This window comes from Rissa tridactyla, chromosome 7 (genome assembly GCF_028500815.1).
Source record: "Rissa tridactyla isolate bRisTri1 chromosome 7, bRisTri1.patW.cur.20221130, whole genome shotgun sequence".
In the NCBI taxonomy this organism is placed as follows: Eukaryota; Metazoa; Chordata; class Aves; order Charadriiformes; family Laridae; genus Rissa; species Rissa tridactyla.
The window spans coordinates 54,079,503-54,093,960 of record NC_071472.1 but is presented as its reverse complement, the minus strand read 5'-3'; the positions used below and the strand labels follow the sequence as shown (position 1 = coordinate 54,093,960).

Below are 14,458 nucleotides of genomic sequence, written 5' to 3'. Positions count from 1 at the left end.
GAAAAATTACTAGTTTTCTGTTTTTACTAGTAATGGGTGCTGTAGTATTATTTGATTGATCCCAAATCTATAAAACCAGATATAATTAATGTTTTTCAAACAGATGAGGAGCAGATCTTCGGAATGTCAGTAACTTTAACTTCAGCCTTGTTGTATTTACTCTGTTGCTGTGTGGTTAGTTTGTTGAATCCTCTGTGTGTGGTTTGTTATTCAGAATAACATGAGCCGGCAGTGTACTTGCAGCCCAGAAAGCCGATCATATCCTGGGCTGCATCAGGAGAAGCGTGGCCAGCAGGTCAAGGGAGGTGATTCTCCGCCTCTACTCCACTCTCGTGAGACCCTACCTGGAGTCCTGCGTCCAGTTCTGGAGCCCCTGCTACAAGAGAGATATGGATGTGCTGGAGCGTGTCCAGAGAAGGGCCACGAGGATGATCGGAGGGCTGGAACACCTCTCCTATGAGGACAGACTGAGAGAGTTGGGGTTGTTCAGTCTGGAGAAGAGAAGGCTCCGAGGAGACCTTATAGTGGCCTACCAGTATCTTAAGGGGGCCTACAAGAAAGCTGGGGAGGGACTTCTTAGGATGTCGGATAATGGTAGGACTAGAGGGAATGGACTAAAACTAGAGATGGGTCGATTCAGACTGGACGTTAGGAAGAAGTTCTTCACCGTGAGGGTGGTGAGACACTGGAACAGGTTGCCCAGAGAGGGGCTGGAAGCCCCATCCCTGGAAGTTTTTAAGGCCAGGCTGGACGGGGCTCTGAGCAACCTGATCTAGTGGGAGGTGTCCCTGCCCACGGCAGGGGAGTTGGAACTCGATGATCCTTAAGGTCCCTTCCAACCCGAACAATTCTATGATTCTATGAATTTGATTCTCCACATCTTCAAACACTGGTGTATTTGGGCAAGTGCACGGGATTCATTGCTGCTTTGACTGACGTATGGTGCATCGAATCCCAGATCAGGAATGTTGACACCTCTGTAACTGGGCAGCAATGTCCAAGTATCTTTTTTTGAATTTTGTCGTATGATAAGCCAATATACCACTACATACGTGACACACTGCTTGCTGGAGTCTCTTTAATATTGCAAATAAAAATTCTTGCAGAAAAATTCAAACATTTTTCACAGGTGGATGCTGCTAGAATCAATGTTTCGTATTTGACTTGTGACGGGCAGTATCATCCAAGAACCTGTAGCTCATTAACGCCTAGTTTTGTTAAAGCCAGTGCTACTGGAAATGCAGTTTTACACCTCTGAATGCTTGGCAGTATTTTTTTAAACATCTTGAGGTGTTTCCAAAGCAGGTTAGGTTATAGTAAGGGTGAGGCAGTTTGCTGATCTGAGATGTGTTACTCAAGATAAACACCCCTAGAAGCCAGTGATGTACCTTGATCTGGTGTCATGGGGAAGCTACGGTGCCCTGTTGTAACAAACAATGAATATTGGCATGCAAATAACATAGTAACACAAAAAAAAAAATCTTATTTTCTCGTCTAGATAAGTTTTGAATCATTTTCCTCTCTCCTGAGCAAAGGTATTTTTTTAGTGAGGTAGGAAGAAATGTCACGTTCTTGTTGGTTTAACTTCAGCCAGGTAACGGGAAGATTTCAGTGCTTTGTTTATGAGTGTAATTTTTTTGAATGGTTTTAATAACTGTTTTATTGCTGAAGCTTAAAAGTTGCACAGCTGTTTCATCCTAGCCTGAAATAAATCTTGAAATGTTTTGTCTTGAGCTGCATCTGTCTGTGTACAGCAGAGCAACCAGCTGGTGACTGTTAGAAGGGCTTTAATGAGGTACTTGGAAAGAACTGGCTTGCCTAAGAAAGAGATGATATCATGTCAGCCAAACTCGTACTAAGTGTCTGTTTGTTAAAAACATGGACTGTTGCAGTGAAGAAAACAGTAAGTATTTCAGAGATTATTTACTGCAAAATGATCTCTGCAGCTATAGGCTTTTGGGGCACGGCTTTTCTCTGCTCTTCAAAGTGCTGATTCCCGTAAAGCCACCGATCTCTTTCTGTTTGCTCCTCTTTCCACTTGCGGTTTGGCTGGCATAGCCAACGTTCTCTGTATCGATGTAATATTTTGCACAGAAAGTGGTGTTTGAAAGGAATATTCAGGACAGATACGTGTTCCATGCCTACATTTCTGGGAATTTGGAGTTGTCATTTCACGTTTTGTTGTCACTGGCTGCATTTTCTTTAGATATTTATTAGATAAAGGCTCATAGCTTGAGTTTTGGCTTTCAGGTCAGGGTCGATAAGTGTTCCTCTTTTATAGAAGATGCAATATAAAGTAATTGCAGGATTTGTAGCCAGTAATGTTCTTACTTCTCATTGTCTAGAAATGATTGTATTCTTATTTCTGTGGACTTGTCAGTTTATAATACCCCTGGAACTGGATCTTTAAAATTAAAAAAAGCTAAAAATTAGGGGATAAACAGAAAGAAGCGATCTGTTACTCTGCTGTGGTTATTGGCTCTAGGTATACCGTAAAGCCCGAAGCAAAACATCTGGAGAAATTTCAACCTAATGTGATTTAATGTGGGAATAAAAGAGTAATTGTGATGCTGTCTCAACATTTTGGTGCGCATCTAGCTATGGTGAATAAAGATGTTGTGGTGTTGCAGCACATTTGACAGAGCACAGATGCAAAAACCAAAACGCTTTCCTTGCCTTCAGACTCACCCTCTGAATCTCGCTCCTACATCAGTATTCACTGCATCATATCTGTGAAGACAACTTTATTACATTCTTTTCAAGAATGTCTGCTTGTATTACGTTGTTGTGATGAAATAGGGAGCTAATTTAATCTTTGTGGTTTAACGTACCATAGCACCCTACCAGTCACTGTAACATTTACTATTATGAATAACTCCACTGGAATTCACAATAGGATCACTAATATCAGGAGCATCTATAGGTCAAGCCTTTAGTTGGTTCCTGGCAGCGTGACACTTGCAGAGTTTACTTCTTTTTTGCAGGTAATGTAAAATTGCATCTCTGTGAGACAAGATGTATATCCGTTTTAATATTATAGGTACGTCTCTCATAACAAATCCAGCAGGGCCATAAACTGGTGTGACATTCTGCTTCAAGCATCACTCGCGTTTAAAGGGGAGCTCTGTGCCGGTACAGTGTGTATGGCCCAACTCTGCGCCGGACTTGAGATAAGATAAACAACGAGGATAGATTCATCCTGTCAGCGTCTCCTTTGTGGCTCTTAGATAACATTTAACAAGCGCTGAAAATCTGTTTAAAATAGTCACAATTTTTAAAAAACAATTTTCATACTTATTGATGATTCCGGTGCCAAAATACTCACCAAAGAAGCCATGCTTTTTGTTGTTGTTGTTGCTTGGTTGGTAGGATTTTGCGTTGTTCACTTATGTTTTCCTGCTGTAATATTTTTAGGTAAAACAGAATCATAGAATCATACTCTCAAATGTTCTGAAACACTTTTATTTTTATTTTTTTTTTTCCCCCCCAGGTGTTCCAGTTACTTACTGATCTTAAGCAGCAGCGCAAAGAGAGCGGAAAGAACAAGCAGAGCTCTGGTCAGCAGAATCTGAACACAATCATGTATGAAGTGAGTAGCACTGTGAAATTTCCTTTGCAAATTAGCCCAAGCTGGAGTGATTCACATCCTTAGGTCTGTATATTAATAATTTTTTATGAAATTTCCCCTATTAAAAAGCACAGTAAAATACACTTTTTTTGCTGCTTTTCTGTGGTAGCTTTATTCGGGTTGTAGGCTAATGGTGTTGTCAAGGCATGCAGCTGCTCTTATTAAAATCACAAAAGGAATAAAACCCCCGTTGTATTTTAACTGTTCGGTTTTGTGGGAGTTTTTTGATTCCAAATGTTCTATCCTTTTAAGACCCAGGGCAGAACTTGCTATCGTCTGATGAATTGATGATACCACCTAATCACGGTTTCAAAGCTGAGGCACAGATATTTTCATATTAACAGACTTAAACTAATAATTTCCCACTAAAATAGATTTTTTTTTTTTTTTTGTCGTCAAAAGAGCCAGACATGGATAACCAGAATAACAAAATTACACGTACAGATAGCGAAATCAGTTGGATGCCGGATGTTCAATCTGTTGCTAGGAAGAACTTTTAAAATCATACAATGCAAATACAAACGTTTCCAATATCTCAAATTAGCAACTTTGTACCAAACTTGCAGTGTGACCTATTGTGTCCGTGTCAGAGAATTGCGTGAGTAGCACCACGACTGGCAGGACGTTGAAAGCAGTTTGCCTTGCTTGCAATAGTAATCCCGTTGAGCAGTGAAACTACTCATGTGAATAAGATTTGGCCTAGGCTTTGTTTTTGTTTTAGTTCTGGCTTTGTTTGAAAAGGTACAGAGTTGTAATTCCTAAGCCTCATATTCAACAAAATAGGGGCTTACAAAAAATCTAATTTAAATCTTCATGGAGACTAACAGGCTCTTCCTGTACCTCTTTGAAATGGCTGAGAAAGATCCTGTAAGTATATTTTGTTAGAATGCATCTTAAAGCTTTAATTGCCATGTTATATTGCTCCATGCTAAATAACTGTAGGATGCTCGTTTTTGTGCGTGGAGTGAAGCTGATGTAAACTCTATGTACATTTTCTCTGCATCCGACTGAAAGAAAACCCGAATTTGATCCTGCAGGATTGTTTTTATTCATGCTGAGTGTGTCTTCCTGAGCTCTGTGCAGGCTTGTATCCATTGGTACTGAAATAACTAGATGAAGCTTGCTGAACTGGAGCTGTGTCGTGCTCTATGTCTGGCATTTTAATTGATCTGAAATTGCTGAAAAAGACTGAACTGGAAAAGAAATTACTCCTATTGAATAATCTTATTACGTGGTAGTACGATGATTTCATGTCAGGCATTATTTGTGTATAATAATTCCATTTTATCTGAAAAGGTCAGGATGGAACTCGGAGAAGGGAATTTTACTATTACCTTATTGTGCTTTTCTCAGTAGTCCAGGGAAACTGGTGCTTAAGAAAACCAGTGATTCGTATTTCATCAACACTCTTATCTGTTAAGTAGGATGAATTCTCCTGTGTTGTTGAAGTCTGTTTTTTACCTAGCATTTTAAAGTGATAACAGATTTTAATGGAAATACACTGTAAACATATTCGCATATTTTCTTATTTGCCATACGGATCTTGTAGCTCATTTTCCCCCAGTATCTGTTGTTTTCTGCTCTGTGAATACTGATTCAGCTTTTTGGGCTTCTGACTTTTCAAATATAAATATTCAGTTTAGAGATTTTCTGAGAGAGAAACTCAAAGAGTATCACATAGAATTTTATGGGGTTTTATTATTATTATTAATAATCTGTGCATGTGGTATCCTACCACGCTCTGTTATTGCAATCCAGTTAGTGCATCATGAGTCAGTTGTACTGATACTTTTGAGCTTTATGTGTAGCTGTGCAGGATCAACTGATGAAGATTTTCTTCCTTAATTCAAAACAAGCATCGACAATACTCTTTTAAATCCTTCAGTTGCTGATGCACGCGATGCAGACAATGCAAGGATTTCCTTGACTTTTCCGTTGATGCTCATTATTTCCCACTCTTCATTTTGGGGTCTAATCAAAGCAACATTCAAGAAGATTCTAAGCTACTTTCAGTGAAAAGACAGCTGTGAACTGGAATTTGTGGTTTTATTTTACATTATGTATTATTTGTCTGCTCGATGTCACTTTTTAAAGAAAGCAGATGTAACCTCGGCAGAAGTTAGCTGAGGTTGGTAGGTGTTGCATGTCAAAAATAGAGCAAAGATAAATCATCTCAAGTCAGATAAACATTTCTAATACTACAGTATTTTTGCGGATTTTCTTGACAACCCACCTAACCTGCTTCTATGAACTTTAAGAGAGCATTGCCAAAAACGCAGGATGAAAACGGCCATAGATTGGAGAGCTTAATGAGTTACTGATGGGTTGGCAGTGAGAGTATCCCTGGCACGTGAAAACTTGGCAGAAGGTAGCATGGTTTTAAGGTTGAATAGCATTCAGCTTTTCTGAAGTGCTACTGCTTTTAGAAAAACAAAAACTGAAACATAACACACACACACAAAAAAAACAACAAAAAAGAAACACCAGAAAAAATCCCCAAACCCTGTGTCTTTGTACCTTTTTAAGCTAGCTTTGAATCTGTAAATGTTTGTTGCTTTTAAAATAAAAAGTAAATCCGAGTAACTCTTCAGCACAGCTGTAAGTATGGCTTGATCAGTCTTAGCATCCGCTGAGATTATTTCAAACCAAGAAAGCAAATGTCTTTCACAAACAGAAGGTGGTTTTTTTCATAGAGCTGAAACTTGCTCCTTTCCTGAACTCTTCAACGTGCGACTTTGGGCTTTGAACAGTTCAGATAAATGCTCGCCCAAAGGCACAGAGGGAATAGTCAAAGCTGTAGTTCCCACCTGGCTGATAGTGAGCTGCTTGGGTCACGTCTTTACGGGATGAATTCACTGGGGCTTTCTGGATAAGTACCAATGTAAAAGTGCTAATGTGATTTCTATCCCATAATGTTGTAGTTACATATTGCCTGTTTCTTACTCCCTCAGCAAATACCAGTATAGTCTTACTGAAGACCGAAAAATGTGATTTATCATCTATGACAGCACTTCTCACTTTAAAAACAAAAAATAAAAAAAAAAAAAAGCCAAACCCCAAAACCTGAATTGACTTCCAATTTTTCTGAGTAGTACTGAGGAGACTTTTCAAAACCGGCTTGTTTCATGCACACATGGTAGAGCAGATAATAACTGTGAAATAATGTGTACTTTCTTCCTATCCCTTGCAGACGCTGAAGTACATCTCAAAAACACCCTGTAGATACCAGAGTCCTGAGACCGTGAGAGAGTTCCTGGCAGCAATGAAAGGCCACAAGCTCACCAAGTGAGTAGAAATGTGCCTTTGAATAAAAGTATGAACTCATGGACGTGTTGAAAAACTGATCCCCATGTACACAGGGGATCATGTACACGTGATAATCTGCCTGGTTTTGTTTAACATATTTTAAGTATTTTCTGCGGTTATTTAAGTACTCATCCACACATCTTTTCCTTCCCTCGTTAACGCCTATGTGGATGAGTATTTCCATAAGTAGGCCCGTGTTTGCCAATGTATTTCTCAAACAGATTCTTGTCAGTAGTTGGGGGTTTAGCATGGCTTCGCATGGACCAAGCACAGAGTTCATGAAATATTTTCTGAGGAAGAAGCTGTGAGTTGTAAATGGGTTTTGAACACAGTTGGAGAACTGCAAAAAAACCCCAAAAAACGCCAACCTCAGTTTATTATCAGTCTTATTTTTACGGACTTCCTTAAGCAAAAATGCATTCATTCCTAAGGCGAAAAAGGTGTCTGTATTGCAGGGATGTCATAAGTAAATAAAATCCTAATATAGATGTATGGGAAAGAATGTTATTCTGCAGTTAAGGTTTATGAGAATCTGTGAACCCATCTCTCAGGGTTATGCTCTCTAAGTGGCCTTTAGCAAACTAAGATGTTCATCTTCTCTTTTTATGCTGTTTGTCCACTGATGTTTATGTCCACTAGGATTTCTGAGATGTACATTTCAGTTACTTAATTGTTGTGTCAACCAACCTTCCCCCTCTGCTTTCTCCCTCCCTCCCAGAGTTTCTAGGAAAGCTGAACATACAGTTCATCTTCTTATTTTGGGAAGTCCTGCCTAGAAAATAAAAGGTTTCCTTCACAGTTACAAGAAGACTCAAAGGGCATTTTTGCTGTTTGGCAGCGGCGCGAATGCCTCTTCACAGTGCTAGAAACACATAATCCTCTCCAACCTCTCTCCAGAGCGTGAGCGAAGCCTGTTGTAAATAGTCAGACCTGAAAGAAATTTAATCTGTTGTCTACTTGCTTGGGTAGCTCTAATCAGTCATCTGCTTTTTAAAGCAGAAAGAGCAAAGATTTATTTGCTTCTAGATGACGACTCCTTCACCACGAAGGAGTAGTTTATGCTGTGTAGACTGTATTTATGCTGTATTTTTCTTCCCTGCTGGAAGGACTCCCAAGGAGTTTGTGCTCTGGGAAGGAGGCCCTTGCTAATAATTTGGTTGTGTCACAAAAAGAACTGCAAAGTGAGAGCATCTGGAGAGCGCAGTGCTGCGAGGCAACTTTTTACCCTGTCCAAAGCATAGTAAGTTGAGTAGAAAGCAGACTGTCAGCTATTTTGTTGACTTTCAGTGCCCCCTCCCTACAATTATGCTCACGACCAGTTTATCAGCAGCTCTGATAACAGGATTGCTGTCATTGCAGACACAGGGGTGCTAGTACTTGGAAGCTTTGTCGTGGGTATTGTAACTTTGCTCGTAGTGCTTTCTTTTGTAGAACTAAAGTTGCCAGGTCAGTATGTCAGTGTTTAGTCCTCCCGGAGCTCATTTTATATAGCAGGATACTAATTTCTGTAGTGGGCAAAGTATCTTAATTATTTTCTGTCATGGAGGTATTGAAGCATGGAGAAAATATTCTCTGTTTACTGTAAAGAGCTGATAGTATTGAAATGAAAGAGAGTATCTTAAAATTGGCAGCAGACTATTTCTGGTGTAAGTAGTGAGAATCCTTCATTTCTGGTAATGTGAAACGGTCGTCCTCTTTGAAATGAAATAAGCTTGTTCAGTCTGTACAGGGCAGCAGTTTGGGAAAGCACCAGAAGAATGTTGTGTCACAGCAAAAAGCCAGCAGGGGTTAAAAAGGCAGAATAGGATTTTGCAGAAGTAACTGAATGAGTTAGGTATGAGTCCCATTAAAAGTCAAAGGTTGATTTTTTTTGTTTGTTTGTTTTGTTTTGTTTTTGTTTTGTTTTAAAGCTCTTTTAAATTTCTAAACTTGTTTCTGGTAGAATTTGACCAGGACCTCAGGGTTAACTCTTAGAAAAAGACAGAGGAGCTCTGTTACTACGTTAGATACCTTGACCGTGCATCTGCTCCCCCATCTGGCGTCTCCGAGGGTGAAGTATTAAATGATGTTGGATCTTAAACCAGAAAATTCTAGCTGCAAAATCTCCCAGTCCCCCGTAGTGCCTAGATATTTTGTAGAAGGTCTACCCAAATATTCGCCTTCCCATGCCTGCCTGTTCTGTGAGCTTGAATATAGCACTGCTGCAAAGGTTGAAATAGTTACAAGTTTTAGATGGGCTTTCTGACTACTTTATTTTTTTAATGGATGCTAGGAGGTGCCTTTGGTTTTAGGTATCATCCCCTCTCTCCTTTTTCTCTGAATCAGTCTGTAAGATAAGCAAGAGAATTATTCCCATTTCCGTCTGCATAATGGCAGAAGGATGAAAGTGAAGAGCCAACCATTAATTCAGGTTACAAATTTACTGCATTTATGGCTTATCAGAACTCCGACTGGACTGCCATACTTTAGTTTCTTGAGCATCCTCTACAACTTTTACTTTGTTAATATCTTTGTCATCTGGTAAAGAACTTGCCAGCTCTGCATTTGCCACGTACTTTACAAAATAAGAAACAGAATTGTTTAGCGTGATCCTGGCACTTCTTTCTTCTAATCTTTTCCATTCAGACGCTTGAAGCTAGAAGTATCAGAGCCCATCTGGCAGCCTCTTCACACCAAAACACAGAAAGCATATGGTGTGCAATTGCTATATAATGCACTTTATGTTAAACCACTTAAAATAGTGATGCCTCCAAGGAAATTTTGACTACCCTTTGGTTCATAACCAAGATCATTTCAACGCTGCTCTGTTGTTTAATAGATGAAAAACTAATGCCTTTAATCATTTCCATTCTGCGGGATGGAGGTGGTATTTGTATAAAAGACTTCACTCGAGATTTCGTTCCAGTTATCTGGTAGAGAGCTTTCTTCCCCTGTGAGAGGAAAGAACCTGCAATGTTAGCTTTCCTGGACCTTGCTTACATGATCTCGCTGTAATGACCTTTCCTCCCACGAAGAGTAATGAACTCTAGAGTCTGTCTTTGCTGCTTCCTTTCTGGGTAAGGCATTTGAAGATGTGCTTCTCCCTTAATCTCTTAGCTGGTCGTATGCTGTCTCTGCTGGTTTTCTGAAGGTCGCTGATTTGATTTAACCTATATGTTAGTTGGTGTCTGTTCTCAGTGAGGGCACAGCAGCGTTTTCAGTTTTCTCGTTGCAAGAGGAACAGAAAATCTGGTTAAAAGGCACAACTGGTCAGAAACATCTCATCATCTTAGACTGCTTTCTCTGCTTTTTGATTTCCATGTTATGACTCTGCCTCTAATCAAAGAGGAAACAATTAGGCAGTGTGTTTGTGCTGTTAATTAAGCTCAGGAACTTCTTTTCTAATACAAGGACTTCAGGGCTTTGAACATAAGAAGGATTTCAGCCTGGAGAAGAGAAGGCTCCAAGGAGACCTTATAGCAGCCTTCCAGTCCCTGAAGGGGACCTGCAGGAAGGATGGGGAGGGACTCTTGATCGGGGAGTGTAGCGATAGGACAAGGGGTAACAGTTTCAGACTGAAGGAGGGGAGATTTAGATTGGATATCAGGAAGAAATTCTTTACTGTGAGGGTGGTGAGACACTGGAACAGGTTGCCCAGGGAGGCTGTGGCTGCCCCATCCCTGGAGGGGTTCAAGGCCAGGCTGGATGAGGCTTGGAGCAGCCTGGGCTGGTGGGAGGTGTCCCTGCCCAGGGCAGGGGGTTGGAACGAGATGATCTTTCCAACCCGAACGAGATGACCCTTCCAACCGAACCACTGTGTGTGATTCTGTGATTTGCAGCTGTCTCTAAAAGCCTGTTGGAGGGAAGGTAGTGTGACGAGCTGACTTTCCCCGCTCAGCGTGTTATTGCAGCACGCAAGCACTAGGTTGTGCTGGTGGATCTGAGAATTTCCAGGTAGTGAAGAAAGACCAGACACCATCCAGGGAAGCACCAAGAATTGAGGCACATTCATTTAAAGAACAGAGCTTTTAATCAAGTGAATTCTCATTTTTCCTGCCCTCCTCCTCCAGACCTGCAGTACTAACCGTGCAAAATGCATTGCTCATCAGACTAGTATCCTAAAACTCTCTGGCTCCAGTTACAGAGCTGATAGCACTGCGCTGGCAAATGGTGCAGCTCCTGTAAAACCATCTCAAGGCTTTTCTTTCTGTCACTGCTCATATTTGCTACTCAAAACCAGGTTAACAGACCAGCGTATCTTTTCTGCTGGCAGCCGCCCATTTTGTGATTGGTTTTTCTCATCAGTGGTACAGGCGGAAAAAAATACTTCTTCCTAAAAGGCAAATTTTAAAAATAAATACTAACGTGTACAAAAAACTTAAACCTTCCTGAGTCATTTCAGATAGCTGCCTTGCTAAGTGGAGCAAATTCAAAGACATCTAAATATATATTTCACTGATGCAGTCAGTAAAGTATGGTAAAGCACAGTTTTTTTTCCTTGTCATCAGTTATTTTGGTAAAATTGAAACTGCAGAACTGAGATTTAAAAAAAAAAAATAAAAATGAAAATCTCTGAACTGACATCACAGTGAATTTTATTATTACCTTGTTGAGGCCTCAGGCTTTGGCTAACGCCACAGTACAGTAAGCCATGTGGTACTTGGAAATACAGTATGCCACTAGCAGCTAATTTTCCAGTTTTAGTTCCTGGAATGGCTTCGTGTTTTGTAAGGTAGTGCGAGTGGCATTGTACGGAAAGAACATTTATTAAGCTTGCGCCCTGTAATTGCGGTTAAGTGAAAATTGGCTGTACTTGTACTTCCTGTTACCAATAGCATGTCTTGGATCTAATTTTGGAATAAACACATTTCCAATCACTGCATATTATTGTAATTTTTAAAAATTGGACATAAATATTGCCTTTTTTGTCTTTAAATCAACACATTCAAAGAAGTGTTGGGCTGAAAATCAGTAATACTTTTAGAAAATATTTTCCCTCACTACTGCCAAAAACTACAACAAATATAAACCTCTACAGTATTGAAGGCTGAATGATTTATTTTGTCATTTTTGTCTGCTCCTGAGCTTTCAAAGTGAATATTCAACACAAAAGTCAGGGTGGTGCTAGTTTAACAATAGCATCATTTAATAGTCTTATAAAAGGCTGTTGTGTTTCCCTCTGAACTGATGGGAAATTGACCCTTTGATCTGTCGCGGTGTTGCTCAGTGTTTTGTGTTCAGACACCATTATCAGCCCTCGGATTTCATCCTGGGCGAAGGTACTGACAGCGAAGTACAGCGGTGATCCCTGCGGAGGACGCAGCCGGGTATGTTTGCCCAGACGCCGCGCAGACCGGTGCTGGGGTTGCACAGACCGCGCTCGGGACTGCTCATCCCTAAGCCAGATCCTGTGATCTTCATTCAGCCGACGTTTTACGTGAGTTGCCGTGCTTGACTCAAGACCACAGGATTTGAGTCTTAAATATTTTCAGCTAGTAATAAAAGACATGGTTATGCATACTGCCGTTACCTTATGCTTTTCCTAGCAACTAAAAAACATACATTCCTGAGGATAAATCTGCCTCTGCGCAGTCACAGAGGTTTTAGGGGTTTTTTTTTAGCTCTGTGTGCTGTATCTTGGCATTAATACTGTTCTCTTCTTACCCATGCCTATGGATCTCTTACTAGAAAAACAAAATGTGCATGCATATATATTTACATACGGTCTAGCAATTCAGGAGCTAAAAAATGGGCAATACCAAGACACATAATACCAGGTTTTGGTTAAAATATAAGTGCTGTAAATATTTGGGTCGCTGCTGGCAGAATATGATACATTTTGTCTTTAATTTACACAACAGTGTGTAACTGTTTTTATTATTTTTTAGAATCTGTGAATTTATTATGGGCTGTAGCAACGTGCTGTCCATCCTGTCTACCCGGATATACAGTGTCATCTTCAGCACAAAACAGGGATTATTTTATTTTTTTTTTGTCTTCTAGGTGAACATTTTTTTGATTGCGAAGGATTACGCTGTTGTAATCCAGCATCCTCACCTGCTACATCGTACGCTCTCCCCTCAAACACAGACCTCAGACCCATTTTCTTCCCCCATAACTGCGCACGTTTTTGTCTCCCGCAGCCTGAGCTTTATATGTCCCAGGGCCCGCTCCACATCATTTTGCCCTCAGCTGGAAATGCTGATCTTGGCTCTGGCTGAGTCTCAGCTACTGCTGGATGTGGCCTAGAAGCGGGGAGGCTCCCGCTCAGGCTGACAGCAGTAATTGCCATTTGGGGATTTCTCACTAGGCAGGTCCTGTAAGAGTCTGCATAACGGGCGATTAACTCTGATTAGGGGAATCTTGCTTTTATGTGAGAAAATGGCTTTTAGCCGTCACTCATCTTTTGTATGTATTCTTCTCTTGAATGAGCAGCTTTCATGTTCTACACAGTGTTACTAAAATCTGGGCAGTCCAGAGGAAACACAAAGACTTACTTATGGGGGGCAATTAAGCTGAAAATACTCTTCACCTTCTGTTTAGTTGATTGGGACAGTTACCCTTTTTATTTAATGAGCGTGAGTGTAAACATACATGCTGTAGAAAGTGTAAAGATGGATTCATCTGAGTTGGAAAAAATTCTGTTTATTTTTTAGGTGTAATGGAGCATGAAGTAAATCCAGGCTTATCATGTCTATGCCCATGCAAAGCGCTGCAGTCAGCACTGATACAGATGCATGTTCAGGCTTGCAGTGTTTGCCTGCCTTAAAGCTTATTTCTGATGGAATTGTGGGTATTTAGGTTCTAATTTGTGTATGTGCTGGCAAGAAATCCGAGGTGCACAGAGACCCTGATCATAACAGTCAGTTTTTGGTAGCAGCGTTAGAAGAAGTCAGTGTGGTGGGCACCGAGCTCCGACTCGTACTGCACGCAGTGACACGCTGCTTACTGCGGGTGTTGAGGGCTGCGAAATCCTGTTTTCTATTGCAACATTGAACTTCAGAGGCATTTTGTGAGCTTCAAGGGGATACCAAGAGTAATAACCTTCTGGTCGCTCCATTTGCTACGAGTAGGAAGGTCAGAAATTGCAGACAGCGAGAAGAGCTGGGACCAAAACATCAACAGGATCCCCAGAGCTGATCTCAGATCGTGAACTTTTGGAGTGTGTGTCTGTGTTCTGTACAAGCAGCAGGAAGAGCTGCTAACGGGACCTCCCGAGTAAGCAGCGGTAACTGCCCCTGTCTTGCACACATGCATGCTTGGTATTTCTTAAATAATCTTAGAACTGGGTATTTACTAGTCACAAAGGAACAGATAAAAGGTTACTGTTCTCTGTTACAGGAGCGTATCTACCCTCACTGCTACCAGCGTACCCACGCTAGTATCAACATATTTGTCCAAATGTCTTCAATTACAGCCAGTTATCCCTTTGCCATCCTGCAATATTTTTGCCAAAATGAAGTAACTTAAACGTCATTCTGACAATGAAGATCTAGGTTGATCAGCAAATAATTGGCGAGGTACCAATTGGAAATGACAGTTACT

The 14,458-nt window shown here is 40.7% G+C and overlaps 1 protein-coding gene across 4 annotated transcripts in view; it reads left to right on the top strand.

Annotated features, from left to right (window-relative positions):
* The window catches only part of CRCP (CGRP receptor component), a 37,093-nt gene that overhangs the window by 8,783 nt on the left and 13,852 nt on the right, over positions 1-14,458 (top strand). For all 4 annotated transcript variants that reach the window (XM_054208114.1, XM_054208112.1, XM_054208113.1 and 1 more), the window contains exons 3-4: positions 3,491-3,589; positions 6,819-6,913. In XM_054208114.1, coding sequence (XP_054064089.1) covers positions 3,581-3,589; positions 6,819-6,913 — 104 coding nt within the window. In that variant the 5' untranslated portion in view covers positions 3,491-3,580. The remainder of the gene's footprint in view (positions 1-3,490; positions 3,590-6,818; positions 6,914-14,458) is intronic.